This window comes from Hyaena hyaena, unplaced genomic scaffold (genome assembly GCF_003009895.1).
Source record: "Hyaena hyaena isolate Hyena2069 unplaced genomic scaffold, ASM300989v1 scaffold_1018, whole genome shotgun sequence".
NCBI lineage: Eukaryota > Metazoa > Chordata > Mammalia > Carnivora > Hyaenidae > Hyaena > Hyaena hyaena.
Window position 1 is genome coordinate 372,102 of NW_024081650.1, and position 19,701 is coordinate 391,802.

Genomic DNA, 19,701 nt, shown 5'->3' on the forward strand with positions numbered 1-19,701 from the left:
CACTCCCTCTCTCTCTGACCCTCCCTTGCTCACGCTGTCTCTCTCTCTCCTAGAAATAAATAAAACATTAAAAAAAAAAAAAAAAGAAAGCTGTTTAGGTCAATCAGCCTACAGCAACACAGTGGTCATTAAGAATAAGCAAATTTTTAATGCATGTTCATAAACTTGTTCCACATAAAGTTCTGTTACTTTTAAAGGTCACAAATATACTTTTGAAAACTTTCCACAAATTGTCATCAAAGGAGTCTTTAGTATGCAAAAGGTTATGGCAACTTGTGTCTTTTAGAAAACTTGTTTAGGACTCTTCCTTTGTGAAGATTTTAGTAAATAAGGCATTAGTGGAATAGTCTGAGAGGCTAAGTGCCGTTCACAGACATGACCTTTTTCCTGTGTGCAGACACAGTGGGTGTGGACTTCATCTGCAAAACTAAAGGTCAGAGCTGTCAAAGATGACTCAATGTGTCAACAAAAAACAACAATGTCACTACTTCATTTACTTATTTTTTACTTTAATGACTTTGAGAACTTACCGCCCAGAAGAATCCAGTTGAAGTGAACCAACATTTTCAAACAGTTGGGCTTTTGCTGCCACACTGAGAATAATTTTAAAATGCAATTTTCATTAAAATCAAAATTAAATTATTCAGTTCAAAGTATAATTCAGGGTTATCAGTTAACACAAACCAAATATAATTAAAGAACTATCCCCAAAGTTTGACCTGAATTTTAATTGTTTTAAGATTTCATGTGGCAGAAATTTTTAGCTCTAGTCTCCAGCTCATAGAGTACCAGATGTAATAAACCTATAGCTACCTCCCCTGAGGATCTTACTGTTCTCATCTTTCCTACTTCAGAAAACTGTGGGAACAGTAAAAAAGAACATTTTCTCCCCACTCAGCTTCTGGCAGTGATATTGACTCCTGTGAAGCCACAGGGAAGAATCAAATCATCAAGACAAAGAACTGTTGTTCATTCTGATAGCTTAGACAAAACTAATTCTAAAATGTTTCATTTTTTAAAAAATTTGAACACAGTTCCTATAAAGTGAAAAGAGGAACTCTGAAAATACGGCCAATAAATAACATTTATGGATTCAAATCTTATTTCAGTTCATGGGAGGCAGCGCATGGTCTCTTTGAAAAAGTGAGACTATATTAAAACTAAGGCACCTGGGGTAATTAGAAAAGTTTCTATATTTACTAGAAGAGAATATCAAATTCCTTGAATGATGTTTTAAACTAGATTTTAAAGTGTATCTTATTTCTTTAATTGACAACTTTTCTCCCAGAGCCTAGCCAGTTGATAATCTGAAGGATCATTTTATACCTAATATAGAATATACTTTCTCTCAATTTTAATTTCTGCTTTGTCAGTACAGTTGTAAAACAGAAGTGAATTCTTCTCTTTCCCTCACAAAGGATGGAGTTTATATTCTCCCATCTCCCTTGACATATTGGCTTAAAATTTAATTTCCCTTAATGGCTAGACCTATACATACCAGGTGGTAGACATATATCAAATACAGTATTGGTCTATATAAGTGGTACTTGGATTTCTGACCAAGAGAGATAATATATGTTAAACACACTCTGAAAGTAAAAGGTTCTTGTCAAAGAAGGTGATGAACAAATGAATTTACGACACTGTTCCTATGGAAACAAGCTTAGTGAAATGCCTTACTAGACTTTCAATGAATAATTAAACTGGTTCCTTAACCTTCCAAGTATTAGTTCTCATTATCTCTAAAATGAGGCTTCTACTACCTACTGTGGAAGTACATGAAGGATATTAAGAGATAACACATGTAAAGATCCCCAGTAATAGCTCATATGGCATTTGGAAAGCTCAGTAAGTCAGGAAAACAAAATGAAAGGGATAAAATCTTTCCTTTTTAGATTTTGCTTGTTTATCCAAGTTCTTTTCTTTGTCCCCTTCTTATTTACATCCATGTGCCTATCCTATCTGCCTTTACCCTCCTGGGTCATGTCTTTTGATTAGAAGTACTCTCTCTCACCTTTCAAGTTCCTTGTTCTCCATGAACTTGTTTAAATCAGTGAATACTCAGATAGGGGAGACAGATGGTGGAGGTGAGAGAAAACAAACCTTACTATCTACACAGCAGCTGTACTTCTAACAAGGAGGTGGGGAAGCTAGGATATAAGGGCAGTTTGCTCAGCTGAGATGCAGATGTCTAGTTTTTCTAGAATGTCTACTTTCAAAACCCAAAACTATTATGTTATACATCTATTGTCATGTCCTTAAATTAAGCCATTGTTCTGCTTGTAAGGCAAGTGCCTGAGATTGTATATGTATATGTATACACACACATACTTTAAGCCTACTCTAACTTGCACATCATTTGTAGAAGGGGATAGAGTTCTACAGAAGATGACTGTTCCTACTCTGCAGACGAGGTATTCAGTGTGGGACTCCTAAGGGTTCTTGTGAATATACTTAACTCCTGTGTATCCCTGTAAGATACAACAAATATATACTCTCTCTCTCACTTACACAGACCCAGGTCGCTGGTAGCCATTGCTTGAGGAAGTGTCTAGCCTTAACCTCCTACACATTTTTGGAGGCAGGTCTGGGTTTGGTGGGGCTTTCGGCATCTCTTTGGAACCTATAGAAGTTAAGCTTTGAATGGATCCACTGTAGCTCTTGATTCCTAAAAAGAAAGCCCAAGAAAACAGGCAAGGTGCTATCAGACAAAATAATAGCAGTAACACAGTACATGCTCATAACAAAAGGAAGCGTTTTCTCTAAGCCCAAATGAGAAGGTACAGAATGTTTTTTGAGCACAGCAGCCCATCACAATCTACAGTAATTACAAGGACATCATCTCACAGAGATGGAAATATCCAGGAAAGAAGTCACAGTGCACGGGCGTTCTGAATATCCTAGCTCCAGAACAGCATTGTCAGCCCCTTCACCATTAACTTTTCCCTGCTTAAATCATGCTGAACAATTCAGCAAGTGACACAGAGACAATGACATTTTACATAAGCTCAAATCTGGTTTACCTTCCGCTGCAGAGATGGATCTGAGAGAGGAAGCGGAGGTTCTTTTCAGTCCTGAAAGCCCATAAGGCCCTTTCTTGGTCAGGTCTATGGGTGGGGAAATATCCCCTGGGCTGGTGACTGAGGCAACACTCTGGCAATCTGATTCTGCATCTGTTTTGGTTGCATCCTCTTTAGAACTTGATTCAGGACTAGTTGTCCAGAGTCCAAGACTTTTCTGTCCGTTGGAGGGTGATGGGGATACAATCCAAGGAATCCCTCCAGATTTCTCCCTGGCCTGGCAGGAAGTGGACTTGGTTGTGCTGTTTTGTTCAGAGGAGTGAGAGGAAAGTGACTCGATGCTCCCCATGGGTGTGCTGTCTGGGCTGCTGCTGTAAGAGTCACCTGAGCGGGAGCAGGAGCGAGAAAACAACAAGATTCTTCTACTGGGAACAATACAACCCAAACCCTTCCACATTCTCCAACTCCTGTGTGCCCTGTGGCCACCTGACCCCACTGAAGTGACAAGTCTTTATCAAGAATGGAGAACTTTCCTCAGTTCTGGAGAAAGGCTTTAAATCATACATTTTAACTTAGTGAATGCATTTTTTAATACTATTCAAGGGAGATTTTATATGTACTCTGACCCTATGAAATAACGTTACTTCTTAAAGGATTAGGTGGCTAACTTGAATTCGGACAAAATTTGCTTCTGGAAAAGAACTCACAAGTAGTACAAATAAGATTCTGTGATGACATACAAGCGATCAACGCAAAGAGGGATATTAAAATATCTGTTTCTGCCTTTTTTTACTTTTCTGATGTTATAATGCATCTGATTCTTTCTTCATTCAAACTCACCAGTAATGTCAGCTACTAATTACAAGCTACCCACATTAAAAAAAATTTTTTTTAAATTTATTTTGACAGAGAGACAGCGAGCATGAGCTGGGAAGGCGCAGAGAGAAAAGGAGACACAGAATCTGAAGCAGGCTCCAGGCTCTGAGCTGTAAGCACAGAGGCCAATGCGGGGCTCGAACTCACAAACTGTGGGATCATGACCTGGGCCAAAGTTGGATGCTTAACGGACTGAGCCACCCAGGTGCCCCTTGCTGCTCATATATTTAACTGAGATTATTTTTTAATGTTCCTAAAGGTAAGGTTTAAGATACAAATTAGAAAATCTGTAATAAAGTATTTGAACATACCTAAATTAAAAGTTAATATTCTGTTAAGTAGTGGCTGTGAGAAAAACTGGGGGGCTTAAGGGCATAAAGTAAAATAAAAACAGCCACAAATTTAACATCCACTGTGGGCTCAAGCTGCCACCCACTTCACTGTGGGGCTCGGTTCAGAACGGGAAGTTAGTGATAATGTGTAGCGTGGGCTCTCTATTTACTTCTTTTTTTTTCTCTCTCAGACATTTTGATACCCAAGAGATGATGCTTTAAGGACATAATGTGAAAGGAAGAAAGAAACTGACGGCTTCAGCCAGACTTTTTCTTGCTTTCTTCTCTACCACTTTAACAATAGGACAAAACCTGCTACAAAGTAGTACCTGATGTACTTAATCACAGTTGCAGAAAAAAAGGGCACTTAGCAAACTATTTCTTTTCCCTTTGTAGTAGTAATGAATTTGTTTGTTCAAAGTACCTTGTAACCATACTGACAAAGAATATATAAATGTGGGAGGGGGGACATTGGGGAGACAGTATCCGTAAGATCATCTTCTATTTATTGCTACCCTAATTACCAAAAAGGTGAAGTAAGGCTAAATCAAAGAATGAAGAAAGCATCTCCCTAAAGCAATCACACTTACTGTCAGGTTCTGCCAAGCACGGTGTATACCTTCCTCTGGGCTTCCGGGAACCCGTGGAAAGGCAGATTGCTCGTGTCCTTCGGGAACCAGATCGAGACTGCGGCTGAGGAAGTGGAATGTTTGGGTCTGGGGCAGTATGAAAAATCTACATACAAAAAAAAAATGGATAGAGGTCAGTAAAAGGGGGGAATTGCCATTTTCATGATAAAATTATATTTTAGAATTATTAAATAATCTCAGAACCATTTGCTACTTAATCAGCTTCGTGGTAAGAGATGCTTGATACAAAAAATATCCTACAGCAATTATACTTTTCTTTTCCACTTACACTGTATAATGTTCCTTCTCTGGGTTTTCTTTTTTATCCTCCCCAAATTCCCAACAACGAATTTCAGAAGATTTTCCAATAATTTTAAAGAAACCTTTCAAATATGAACAAATGTCTGTGTCAAGACACCTTGACTCTTTACTGTGACATTTTAGTTCTCACTTCATGCTGAACATACCCTGAAGGGAAAAGGCTCATTCTGTAACACTTCCCCAACTAAGCAATTCCTTGCTTCTCAGGTGAAGGTGCTGTCATGCTGTTGGCTCTGAGCTGTCATGGAAAGTGGCAAGCTGCAGGTAGAGGTCTGTGCTAGGCTACAGAATTCCCTCATGTGGTCTTGGGTTGTAAGTGCTTATTAGCTTAGATAAATGAAGGATATTCTTCTACAGGCACCAGGAAGGGACTCAAGGAAGGGAGGGGCATAGTCTTTCTCCCCCAAACACTAGACCAGGCATAAATGGATCACAAAGGTTTTGACTTTTAATGGCTGGAAATGCTTAATAAGCCAATCAGTTTGACTTTCCCAATTTCCATTTTTACAGTTATTCTAAGATCTCAATCTTGTTAAAGAAACCATGTTTTTGAATGTAGAGAGGACTTCAAGACTCTTCCTGGAATTCTTTTGGTTTATTGAGAATATCACTGCTGTTGTTAAGTCTAATTTCAGAGATAAAAAGGTTATAAATAGACATAAGTACCAAGTGATTCTAACAAATTCTCTTAATATTAGTGAAAAATTCACTACATAATTACTAAAGAAGAAAATCTTGAAAAGTAAATGATGTCAAAGGAAAGGAAATCATTTACCTGAAGGATTTTGAAAAGCACTTAAAAGCTAAACAAGAAAAAAAGAAATTAAAGTCCTCATGAAGAAGCAATTTATATAAAATGTACAAGACTCATCCTTTATGAGAATTGGAGATTACAATGAACTCTTAGATAATACAAACATAAAATTCTTTCCTAAAAGCAAAATAGAAGATTTGATACTTCCACATGAAAATTCACTTACCTTTTCATAGTGCTCTATCAGAATTTCAACCACAATATTCTGAAAATTAATATTCATCATGGCAGCCACAGTTTCTTCTTGTGCTCTCATAAGAGTTGGGCCAAATATGACACCAAGGTTTGAGACCGTCATTAGATTCTGTTGGCTGTGTAGCGATACTCTGCAAATAACAGAAACAAAGATAACATAAGTTAAAAGTTTAATAATTATGAAATGTTATCAAATTTGTGGCATAAATAGAATGTAAACTATGACATTATAGGTTAATTTTCCCAAATTGTCAGATTCAGCCATTCCCAATTGGCATGAGTGGGTATAGCCTAAAAAGACATAAAAAAGTTAACATTAGCTAAGTAAAATTAATTACAAAGGTTAATTAAAAAATAAATCTTGGGACACTTGGGTGGCTCAGTCAGTTAAGTGTCTGACATTGGCTCAGGTCATGATCTCACCGTTTGTGAGTTCAAGCCCCGTGTCAGGCTCTGTGCTGACAGCGTGGAGCATGGAGCCTGGAGCCTGGAGCCTAGAGCCTGGAGCCAGCTTCAGATTCTGTGTCTCCCTCTCTCTCTCTGCCCCTTCCCCACTTGTCCACTCGTTCTCTCATTCTCTCTCCCTCTCTCTCTCTCACTCAAAAAATAAACATTAAAGGAATAAATCTTGATATCCTAAATACAATACAACTACCTTACAGAGATTATTAGCTGTTAGGTATTCTCTAGGGTACTATACTTCTTTCAGAACAGATGCTTAAAATTAGGTTGGTTGGAATTATAATCAGATATACTAAACCTATTATTGAGTACCTAGTGCCAGGCATTTTCATAGACATTATTGCATTTAATCTTTCCAGGAAGTCAGTTTTTCCTATTGTACAGGTTAAGAAGCTCCTAAAGTAGAAATGATGTACTCAAGGTCACAGCAAATTAGGGACAAAGATTTAAGTTCCTGAATACAAGTCAGCGGTTTTCTTAAGTTCCCTACATAAGACAAATGGCCAATGCATGTTTCTATCTTTCCTTTTTTTCCTTCCTTATTTCCCTTCTTATTTCCTTCCATTCATCCACTCATCCACCCACCCATTCATTCAAAACTTCCTTCAATGCCTCCCTAGTGCTGGGCACTGTGGCTGGCAAACAGTAAGAGAAGGAGATGTGGTAACATCAATGCTGGCTTGAAAATGGAAATGAAAGAAAAAGCCTCTGGTATTACTGACTTTAGCAAAGTAATCCCAGCAACTATCAAAGACGACTTTGACTAATTCATTTTAGAACTGGACATATTCCTAAGAGAAAACCTCATTCATTAGACCAATCTTCTAGGTTACCCACTGGTTTTTCTATATTACTTCCAGGCATGTTGTTAAAATATGAAATTCTAGAGAGGAATACTGAACACAAGATCATGTTTATACCTGACTAAGTGTGCATCACTAACTACATTTCATAAGCAAAAGTAAAATTTTATGGGGAATCCAGGATTTTGAATACCTATGCAAATCCTAGTACAGGACAAGAAGAGCTAGCTGACTGTCTCACAGACTGAATTTTTCCCTTGTAGCTGACAGAGCACCAGTTAAGAAGCTCTTGGTTAGAATAAGAAGAAGTTTCATTCCATATTTCCTTTTTATATAGCCAAATATTATATATTAACTGTTTGGTATGTATTAGAGAATCTACTAAGAAAGTAGTATGTAAAAGTACGTGTTTAAAGCTTGGATCCATCCAACTTTGAAGCTGGGTGCAATCATCCAAGTTATTTAATATCCCTAGGCTTAAGTTTCCTCATCTATAAAGAATAACAATCCCTATAGGGCTGATAAAATTAAATAATGAGTTACAGAAAATATGATCTCAACTAATAGTCTTCCTTGTAATTAAATTGGCTTTGGGCACTCTTGCTAAAATGTAAGAGTTTGTGGTGCTTTGTAGTGTGAATAAACTGAAATATGATTAATATTAAACTCATGGGGAATGAATTTGGAATTCCTAAAAAATGGCTTTGAAAAGGTGAGCTTATGATTGTGTTGCTCAGGAGATGGAATATTTTGATAAGCAATTTTCTCTTCACTGATTTTTCCTTCTGCTGAGCTAACTCAATCAATATAGACACTTATCACCTTACATTTCAGCTATTTCTGCACCTCATTTCCTTAACTTGTTGTAAGGAACAGACACCCAATTGCCTTTTTAAAAATTCAAGGTTAGAGGGGTGCCTGGATGGCTTAGTTGGGTTAAGTGTCTGACTTTGTCTCAGGTCATGATCTCATGGTTTGTGAGTTTGAGCCCCACTTCGGGTTCTGTGCTGACAGCTCAGACCCTGGAGCCTGCTTCAGATTATGTGTCTCCCTCTCTCTCTCTGTCCCTGCCCCACTCACACTCTATGTTTCTCTCTCTCAAAAATAAACATTAAAAATGTTTTTAAATATTCAAAGTTAGAGTCAAAGAAGAAACTACAGATGGCCTTTGTTTTAAAGACAAAAAAAAAAGGAGTCTCAGAAATGAAGTAATGGTTTATACCATGTCTCAGAGCTAATTAATCGAGATTTGAAATCAATCTTTTAGTCACTGGTCCTTTAGACCAGTAATCAATCCAGATGACTGGTCTTAAATTCTCTTCTTCAGATATATTAACGTTGCTAGGGACCAAGAGTGTTATTACTCTTTTGTAGTTTACTTAAGTAAGTCACTGGTGATGTGGATACACATTCCAACAATACTGCTTAGTCAATGAAGACTGACCTTTTTATAGGCTCAGGAAAAAAGCCAGGAATGGGGGTTGGGGAAAGATGGGCAAAAGAATTTTAAGCACTCTTCTATGGCCAGATAGTATCCTCTGCTTTTCTCTGTACTATTGCCATCACATTCACAAAGAGGGAGGAATCTGAGTTCATTTAACATTCTGGATAATTTAACAAAAAACATCTTATGTGACACTCATGTAGCTTTTAAAGGCACATTTAAATGTGTGCTTTCTTAAGAAGTGGTTAAGTGTCCTACTTCAGTCCAGGTCGTGATCTCGCAGTTTGTGAGTTCAAGCCCCATGTTGGGGTCTGTGATGACTGCTCAGAGCCTGGAGCCTGTTTCAGATTCTGTGTTTCCCTCTCTCTCTCTGCTAGTGCTCTGTCTCTCTCTCTTTCAAAATTAAATAAACATTAAAAAATATATGTATATAAAAAGCATGGTTTAAAAGACTTTACTAGAGGGGTGCCTGGATGGATCAGTCAATTAAGTGACCAACTCTTGATTTTGACTCAAGTCATAATCTCATGGTTCCTGTGTTGGAGCCCCGTGCTCTGCACTAACAGTGCAGAGCCTGCTTGGGATTCTCTTTCCCTCTCTCTCTGCCCTTCCCCTGCTCATGTTTTGTTTCTCTCTCTTTCTCTCAAAATAAATAAATAACCTCAAAAAAAGGCTATGCTAGAAAATTAGCTTGAATACAGCAAGAGAATACTCCATACATACAGAGGTTAAATTTCATGAAGAGGTCACACAATTCAAAACATCAATCAAGGGGCGCCTGGGTGGCTTAGTCAGTTAGGCATCTGACTTTCGCTCAGGTCATGATCTCACGGTTTGTGGGTTTGAGCCCCGCGTCGGGCTCTGTGCTGACTGCCAGCTCAGAGCCTGGAGCCTGTTTCAGTCTGTGACTCCCTCTCTCTCTGACCCTCCCCTGCTCACGCTGTCTCTCTCTCTCTCTCTCCTAGAAATAAATAAAACATTTAAAAAAAACATCAATCAAAACTAAATCTGACCAAGAATCCTTGTTCATTAACTAAAAGAGGTATTGCCATGGCAACAGTTTATAATGAACTTGAAAAGATGTAGTTTCTAGTGGATTTCCTTATTTCAAGAGGGAAGGAGGGCAATTCGTATTATCTCATCTGTAGATTAAGATGAGGTTTATTGATGTGCTATGTATTTCAAATGTGCCTGGCTCAAATTAGCATAAACTGGGTTACAACTTGTAGTAAGCAAGGAAGGAGTAATTATTTCATTGTGAATCACAGTACTTACTAAGATGGAAAATATCCTGATTTGTAAATGAGGCTGTAGGGAATTCTTAAGTTTAAAATCTGAATTTGAACTTCTGTTTACAGCAGCATGGCAACTGTGTGTGTGTGTGTGTGTGTGTGTGTGTGAATGAGAGAGAGAGAGAGAGGGAGAGAGAAAGAACCTTTAGAAAGATTTATGAGGCCACAGCACCCAGATATTTGATCAAATGTAATTCTAGTCATTCTGTGAAGGTATTTTTTTTTTGTAAAAGGTTAACATTTAAATCAGTAGACTTAGAGTAAAGCAGATTACCCTCCATAATGTGAGTGGGCCTCATCCAATCAGTTTAAAGTCTTAAAAAAGACTGAGGTCTTCTGAGGAAGAGAGAATTCTGCTTCCAGACTGCCCTGGATTAGAGCTGTAATGTCAACTTTTTCCTGGGTCTGCAGACTACCAGCTGCCCTGCAGAGTTTAGACTTAACAACCTTTACAATAGTGCAGCTCAATTCCTTATAATCAATCTATCTCTCATACACTTCATATATATACACATATACACACGTACATACATACACCATACATGCACGCGCACACACACAAACACACGTGTTCATATAACTACATATTGACATACATCCAATAGGTTCTGTTGCTCTGGAGAAACTTGACTAATACAGTATCTGTTCATAGAGATTTAAAAATATATACATGAACTAACAGCAGAGTCAGAAAAATCTTCAGAGACCAAGTGATGCTATGAATTCAGAAAAAGAAGCTAACATTAGAGTGGCACTTTGACCTGGCAGAACCTGCTGACATTAGTAGTACAGAGAACTGATCTTCAAACTTAAGCCTTCAAATTCCTTCATATATTTTAAGTTGACATGTAAGGTTTTCATCATTAATTTAACAGTTGCAAAGGATATTAATCATTTACATAGTATAAACATACACAGGTACACACACACACACGTATATCTTAAAAATAAACTGCCACATCATTTTAAAAAAAATATTCAATGGACTCTAATTATAATAACACTGTTATAGCACCATCATACACTTCAGAAAGATATGAACAAGACCTAACTTTATCAGTTGGACAAGTAGTTAAGTGAACAATATAAATCAGATAATTACTTGACAAGGTGCTTTATTAAGATGTCCAGCATCTCTCTGTTTTTTTCTGGCAATTTGTGCACCAATGCATGCACAGCCTCCACCCGGTAGTTTTGGTCATCAGATTCTATAACATAAAGGTTGCAAATGATCAAGTTTTAATTGCATTCAAATGTGTATATAAGCATTAGTAATTGAAACATTATGGACACTCCCACCCTCCTGCTTTATAAATATTGCTTTATGCAGTACATCACTATCATACTCTAAGGCTTAGAGAGGTTGGGTAACTTCACCATGGTCATGAAGTCAATTAAGTAAAGAAGTCAAACTAACCCAGTTCCATCTAATTCAGATCTGTGCTCGTAGCCAGTGAACTTCTATACAACCACAACTCATTGTCTGCTTTGGTTTTGCTACACAAGGACAGATTCAAAACTTTAGTAATGTGAGTGATCACAGCAACTGGTACAGACTGCCTCATGTTCTAGGCAATATAATATACTTTATCACACAGAAACCTCCTACTGACTCCATCAGACTGAAGGAAGAAGGCATTCGTTTCCAAATTTTATAGATTTAAAGACAACAGGGAATTACTTTTCTGAAGTGTCAGTATTAGGCAAACAGAGGCCTAACAGATTCTAAGCCCATGCTGACAATGGTCAATCTGAAAAGGAAACAACAGCAGCAAACATCTAAAGCAAGTCTAGTCTGCCAGGCAAAGCCAACGTGTTGACAGTCTGCTAGAGAAATGTCTGACACTTCAGAATGAAGATTCTATTAACATGCTCTTACTACAATAAATTCTAGGGTGACTACCCAACCTGCCAAGCCCTTTCTCTGAAAAGTGCCGAACATGAGGTGGGAAAAGAGCTGGCTCATGCTGGGCCAAACACAAGGTCTCCCAGGGGTTGGAATGGAGACATCAAAACTCTGATCTGTCTGCTGGATATGTGAAAAGGCATATAGTGTAAAACCAGGGATGACATGACCAAATGTGTTCCAAAGCCAAGAAAAATCTACCTGGAAAGGGAGATAAGAACGAGGCAGATATACAGTAAAGAACAGGGAAGAGATGCTCCTAAAAGGGTGGGGAGAAAAATGTAAACTCCCAATTTTGTAGTTCCTAGTTGCAGGCCTATGGAAGGCCTGATCCATACTCTTCCAGGGAATTCTGTGAGATACCTTTTAATTTCTGAACAACTTCCCCTTTTAACAGAGCTAAATTTCCAAATAATACTTAACTGTACTACCTTATTATCTAGTACATGGGATTATCCTTGAACCAGACAAAAGATGAATTCTTATACATAAGAACATATTTTAATTATCATAATAGTGAATAATGTGATTATTAAGCCATGGAAGTGGGAAAAAACTCTTATGACCAAATATTTCTATTAAAACAACCAGGATCATTTAGCGCTTAGCTAAGTGGCTCAAATGCCATTTGTTAAAACACAAAATTTCTGTAAGAAAGTTCTAGGTTAAGAGTAAAAAAAATTGGCTTATAAGCACTGATTTTGCTATCAATTTACTAGTATCCTTGGAAAAAGTCACTTGCCGACTCTGTGACGTAGTCAATAAAATGAGAGGTGAGATTATATATTTTCTAAGGTCTTGTTCATCAAATATGGATAGATTCTGGTGAACAGAATATGGAGTGGAGAGCTTTCAGGAGAAAGCTAAGTGGTTATAGGTGTTTGTTTATGAGATCATGTGGTCAGTCACGTATGCTGGATTGAAAACCAAGGTCACTCAACGTTATCTGACACTTATCGGCAGACAACATTTCCTGTGACATTACAATGTATGGTAATAAATTAATGCTTTCTTTCTTGGACTGTGAAAACTACCTGGTACAGTCACACCTCATACATCTGAACAATGAAATGCTAATTCCTAGTAGTTACAAACTGTTGTAACGGGCTCAAATGGCAACCCAGCACTTTCATCGCAATGTTTTAAAAGTAAGTATTTCTACTTTTTCAGGTTACATGTTTTTTACCGAGCTCCTCCTTCCACAATTTCTGAATTAAGCCTATCGATACATACCCTATTATAGCAATAACAGATCTAAATAAGTGACATAGATATGTGATAATAGGGGGGAAAAGGATTGATGGAAGTGCCTATTACCTGCCAAAAATACCTGACTTTGCTCTCCAGATTTAGGAATATAGCATGTGAGTATGAGTAGGTGGCATAACTAACTGTATATTCATAGTCTTGTCTATTTAACAATAAAGTTGCTCTTGTAAGAAACTGACATTTATCAATTGAGTAAAATGCATTTAAAATAATTTCTCTTAGCACTCCAGTAACCCCAATGAAGTCTTATTAAATGACAAAACCTTTTAATTCATTCTGCGATATTTTTAAATCAAGGAAGTGTATTCTTAATTTCTTTTATCTATTTCTATCATCCCCTCCCACCTCTCTTCTGACAACTACCAGTTTGTTCTCTGTATTTAAGAGTTTGTTTTCTTTTTGTCTTTTTCTTTGTCTAGTTTCTTAAATTCCACATATGAGTAAAATCATAGGGTATTGGTCTTTTTCTTTCTGACTTATTTCACTTAGCATTATGCCCTCTAGGTCCATCCATGTTGTTGCAAAGGTCAAGATTTCATCCTTTCTTATGCTTTAGTAATATTCTATTGTGTATATATACCATATTTTCTTTATCCACTCATATATTGATGGACACTTCTGTTGTTGCTATGTTTTGGCTATTGTAAATAATTCTGCAATAAACATAGGGAAGCATGTATCTTTTTGAATTGGTATTTTCATTTTCTTTGGGTAAATACTAGCAGAATTACTGGATCCCCTGGTAATTCTATTTTTAATATTTTGAGGAACTTTCATATTGTTTTCTAGAGTGGCTGCACCAGTTTGCGTTCCCAAACAGTGCAAGACGGTTTCCTTTTTTTCCCCCACATCCTCATCAACACTTGTTTCTTGTGTTATTAATTTCATCCATTCTGACTGGTGTGAGGTGATATCTCACTGAAGTTTTGATTTGCATTTGCCTGATGATGAGTGATGTTAAGCATCTTTTCATATGTCTATTGGCCATCTGTATGTCTGCTTGGAAAATATGTCTCTTCAGGTCCTCCCCTTTTTTAATCAAATGGGTTTTTTAGTGTTAAGTGTAAGTGCTTTACATATTTTGGATATTAACCCCTTATTGGATATATCATTTGCAAATATTTTCTCCCATTTAGTAGGTTGCCATTTTGTTTCGTTGATGGTTTCCTTCACTGTGCAAAACCTTTTTATTTTAGTGTAGTCCCAATTGTTTTTTGATTTCCTTGCCAGCAGAGACATATCTAGATAAATGCTTCTCTAGTCAATGTCAAAGAAGCTACTGTCTATGTTTTCTTCCGGTTTTATGGTTTCAAGTCTCACATTTAGGTCTTTAATCCATCATTCTGCCGTTTCTTATTTGCTTACAAACCATACTATCAGCTATTAAGCTATTAAGACTGACGGTTTCTTAAGCAAGATGTAGGAAAATCTTAACTAGCTGGTTTAAATTTACACCTCTAAGTGATATAGCATAAAACTATATCAATTATAATGCATTCAGTGGAGGTGTACTTACTAACTGCAACAATAAAATCTTTGTGTAACTTGTAAGTCATCAGTGGTTCTGCAAGGCACCTGCAATGGAGGAAGAAGAGGGCATTAGAATGACAATTTTATTTTCCCTGCACTTCTAATGCTTCTTTAAGAATTGGGTGATTAGGGAGTATGATAAAGTCCTACTAGGGCGGATCCAGGCAATCCCAAAATGCAGATCTCGAAGCTACCAAGGCCCTTTAGCAGCATTTCCTGGCACAACTGTGCTAAAAGGACAGACTAGAAAATGATTTTGTTCACTTTATAAGAACTATTCAATCACAACAGCCTCTCTAATATATGGGGACTATACTTAAATAAAAAACAAAAACCAAACAAAAAACAACTTTTACTTTCAACTTATTTTTGAAAAATACATGAAAACACTACATTCAAATTTAATATGAAGCAAACTAGTATTTAGTGTTCATAAAATATTGCAGCTTCTTAAGTTTATTAGTTGAAAAACCAAGTACAAGTTCCAAAACACTAAACATAAGCATTACCACCTTATGCTGTTTCACCTGAAGTGAAAGAAGGACTCTAAGTAGTGAAGCTCGTGCACAGGTGTTCCATAGAGTCACATGGCAATGCCCAAGGAGGTAAGAGAGAGAGTGTATGGGGAGTACAAGCTAAACACTCCTTACCTGAGGTAGTTTTTCAGCCCACTTGTTATTGTCTTATTATCCCACAATTCAATATCAATGTCAATATCAGGAGGGGATTTTGGAGCTGTAAAGAATAAAAATAAGATGTTTAACCTGTGCAATTCTAATGTCACTTGCACCATTAAGAAGATGGACACAAACATAAGTAGGGCAAAGAGACAGACGTTTATTTCTCAGGATGCAACGGAGCTAACTTTAGGACTGTTGTTTGTGTGCACTGGTACAAATTTCACTCTGACACTTTATAAGCCTCAAAGGTTTCTTGTGGAATAATAGTTTTCCAAATAAAATGGTTATTAATTGCTAACCACTGAGCATTTACCATGCACCAGGCATGCTTGCAAGTACTTTTTATGGATTAACATATCCAATCCTCACACTTCTCAATGAAGCAGGCACTATTATTATCATCCTCATTTTATGAATGAGAAGGTTGAGGCACAGAGAAGTTAAACAAATTACCCAAGGTTACAAAGCTTTTAAGTGGTCAATCAGGATTCCAAGCTAGGCAATCTGAATCCAGCATCCATAAATCTCACTGTACGTCTAGCTAACCAAAAGACACTTGAGAGAAAGTCCAACGTGAAAAGGCTCTCTCTCAAATTCTGACTGTTCATCTATTATAAACGGAACATTAAAAACTGAAAGCAGGGGAGCCTGGGTGGCTTAGTCGGTTAAGCGTCCGACTTTCGCTTAGGTCATGATCTCACAGTTCGTGGGTTCGAGCCCCGCGTCAGGCTCTGTGCTGACTGCCAGCTCAGAGCCTGAAGCCTGTTTCAGTCTGTGACTCCCTCTCTCTCTGACCCTCCCCTGCTCATGCTCACGCTGTCTCTCTCTCTCTCTCTCTCTCTCCTAGAAATAAATAAAACATTAAAAAAAATTAAAAAAAAAACAAAAAACTGAAAGCAAATATTAATTTTAAATATTTCTTGAAAATATTCAAGGGACAGTAAGAGTATATATCTCAAAGAAACTTATGGTATGGATTATCTAGAATACAAAAATTAAGTAACTAACTTCATTCAAAACTTACAAAATGTTGTGTTCATGAGTTTCTGAACTTTGGAGTTCACTCCTCCTATTCGGTAGAGGCCTAAAATAGTGATGCCTAATGAGAAGGAAAGACCACAAGAGAATGTCTTGAGACACAGCATCACAAGTACAGAATGTTAAAAACATCAGGTATATATACCTATGCAGAATTTGAAAGCTACTTATCTAATTTTGCAGTCTAACTTGAGCAAATCTACCCTGGAAACACCCATCAGACATATATTTCTCAGAGCAGACACTAAACAGTGATTTGAAAGTCTTTCGAAGATCTTCAAAGTAGCAAAGTACCCTGCTCATTCATTGCTATCTGAATACAAAAACAAAAACAAAACAAAACAAAAAACCCAACCAACATCAAAGATGGGAAAGAATGATTAGAATTTCTAATCTTATTTCTTCAGTCATGCAGTCCTATATGCTGAAGAACTGGAAGTCATTTACAGCTTCCTTCATTTTGAAGGTAAGGAAATAGATTTAGAGAATTGAAGAAACACAGTTAATTTTTCAAAATTTCTAAGTGGCAGCACCAAAATTTGAATCTAAGTTCAAAGATTTTCAAAGGCTATGAGTTTTGCTTTAGACAAGTTTTCCTGGAAATGGAAGAGTGTAACAGGTAACTAGAATGGGCTTCTAGGTCATAACTAGAGAGGGGAAAGGCACTAGAATTGTGACCATGAGTGAAATCACTGAGGGAAATAACATAAGGAAAGAGGAAGACCAATTCCTTAGGAATCTTTACCCTCTCTAAAGCTTGAAAAAAATCGAAGAGGTGCTTAGAGTAATAAATAACACAAAGTCTATCAAATAGAAATAAAGCAAGCCTTTATTAGGAAAAATCATTAAAAAGAAATACAGTATGATTTTTTGGAAAGTTCAGACTATAGCTATTTGTGTATTTAGATACTTTTATACATTTATATGGTTCTTAAAATTAATCTCATGTTAATGATAAATGATATCCTCATTTTTTGAGAGATTCCTTTTTAGAATGAACAGTAATGCTGTACCTGTCAGACAATACTTACCTCTTGTTTCTACAGCTTGAATGCATTTTCTCACAAAATTGAATCCTGCTTCATTTAAATACACTGAAAATAAAATAAAATCACAGTAAGGGTTTATACCCAGCTTATATTACTCCTTAGTTGGCTCTCTTGCTTTATGAATTAATGGCATAGTTTTAGTTGAGTCTGAATTTTTATTTTGGGGTAGGATTCACATTCACCAAAGTTATTATTACATCAACTTGCTTCTTTAGAATACACAGATCTTTCAAAGAAAGTAAATATGTTTCAGTGATCCCATCCATTTTTCCTAAAACTAGCAGCATTAACCTTCACTACATATTTTTCCAGATGACAGAAGCAAATGTATTAAGAAAAAAAAAAAACCCTTTATTGTTTGTTACTAATTATATTACAAAGCTATTCACATATTCTTTTTTTTTTTTTTTTTACAAATAGTTTATTGTCAAATTAGTTTCTACATAACACTCAGTGCTCATCCCCAAAGTGCCCTCCTCCATGCCCATCCCCCCCTCCCCCCCACATCCATCAGTCCTCAGTTTTTGTCAGCATTCAAGAGTCTCTCATGGTTTGCCTCTCTCCCTTTCCCCCACCATTTCCCCCCTTCTTCTCCCCCTTGTTCCTCCGTCAAGTTCCTCCTAATCCTCCTATATGTGCAAACATATGATATTTGTCCTTCTCTGCCTGACTTATTTCGCTCAGCATAACACCCTCAAGGTCCATCCATGTTGCTACACATGGCCAGATTTCATTGTTTCTCATTGCCATGTAGTATTCCATGGTATAGATAAACCACATCTTCTTGATCCATTCATCTGTTGATGGACACTTAGGCTCTTTCCATGTTTTAGCTATTGTGGAGAGTGCTGCTATGAACATTGGGGTACATGTGCTCCTATGCCTCAGCATTTCTGTATCCCTTGGGTAAATTCCTAGCAGTGCTATTGCTGGGTCATAAGGGAGTTCTATTGTTAGTTTCCTGAGGAACCTCCACACTGTTTTCCAGAGGGGCTGTACCAGTTTACATTCCCACCAACAGTGTAGGAGGGTGCCCGTTTCTCCACATCCTCGCCAGCATCTAGAGTTCTCTGATTTGCTCATTTTAGCCACTCTGACTGGCGTGAGGTGGTATCTCAGTGTGGTTTTGATTTGTATTTCCCTGATGAGGAGGGATGCTGAGCATCGTTTCATGTGTCTGTTGGCCATCTGGATGTCCTCTTTGGAGAAGTGTCTGTTCATGTCTTCTGCCCATTTCTTCACTGGGTTGTTTGTTTTTCGGGCGTGTAGTTTGGTGAGTTCCTTATAGATTCTGGATATTAACCCTTTATCTGATATCACATATTCTTTTCTATGGGATTCTCAAAACAAACATTATAAGCTAGAGAGAAAGCCTTTTAATCTTAAGATGGTTCACAACATTGCTGAGAACTTCAGTTTCCTTGCTCCAAGCTTGAGAACCGGGATTCTAACATAGATTTCTTAAATCCAAGACCAATATTCTTTCTACTACATATTTTATCATTTCAAAATACTCTCCTAAAGATCCTACATTATGAAATAGCTATTTTCATTACTTTTGCTGGATCGTAAATCTGTTATAATTTTCTTAAGATTTTGAGGCCAGACCAAATTAGATTACTTGTTTTTTTTTTTTTAAAGGATTTAATTTAAGAATATCAAATAACACCCTGAGGAAAAATTCAAATGTTTTGGTACTAAAATGAACATTTTCATCACTTGTGGTGGAGATAGGAAGTTTCTTGATATTCTCCAATAATATATGAAAACAGTTCAAGTCAATAAAAAAATTAAAACTGGCTGCCATTTAAAGACAGTGGATTAGAAGGAGGCTGAAAGATGGAGGAGTAGGAGGACCCTAAGTTCGCATTTTCCTGTCCCATGAATACAACTAGGTAACACTGACATCAGCGTAAATAACCCAGAAATAACCTAAAGACTGGCAGAACAAATTCCACATCTAAAGGCAGAGACGAGACGAGTCCACATCAAAGAGGGTAGAAAGGGTGGAGATATGGTGGGAAAGCAAAACAGAAGTGGC

At 37.2% G+C, this 19,701-nt stretch overlaps 1 protein-coding gene across 1 annotated transcript in view; it reads right to left on the minus strand.

Annotated features, from left to right (window-relative positions):
- Positions 1-19,701, minus strand: part of ARHGAP42 (Rho GTPase activating protein 42) — a 268,642-nt gene that overhangs the window by 10,746 nt on the left and 238,195 nt on the right. The window contains exons 13-22 of the mRNA XM_039221800.1: positions 17,643-17,705; positions 16,598-16,672; positions 15,544-15,628; positions 14,880-14,938; positions 11,291-11,396; positions 6,159-6,318; positions 4,819-4,963; positions 3,024-3,404; positions 2,512-2,668; positions 531-593 (exon numbers count right to left, since the gene is read on the minus strand). Coding sequence (XP_039077731.1) covers positions 531-593; positions 2,512-2,668; positions 3,024-3,404; positions 4,819-4,963; positions 6,159-6,318; positions 11,291-11,396; positions 14,880-14,938; positions 15,544-15,628; positions 16,598-16,672; positions 17,643-17,705 — 1,294 coding nt within the window. The remainder of the gene's footprint in view (positions 1-530; positions 594-2,511; positions 2,669-3,023; positions 3,405-4,818; positions 4,964-6,158; positions 6,319-11,290; positions 11,397-14,879; positions 14,939-15,543; positions 15,629-16,597; positions 16,673-17,642; positions 17,706-19,701) is intronic.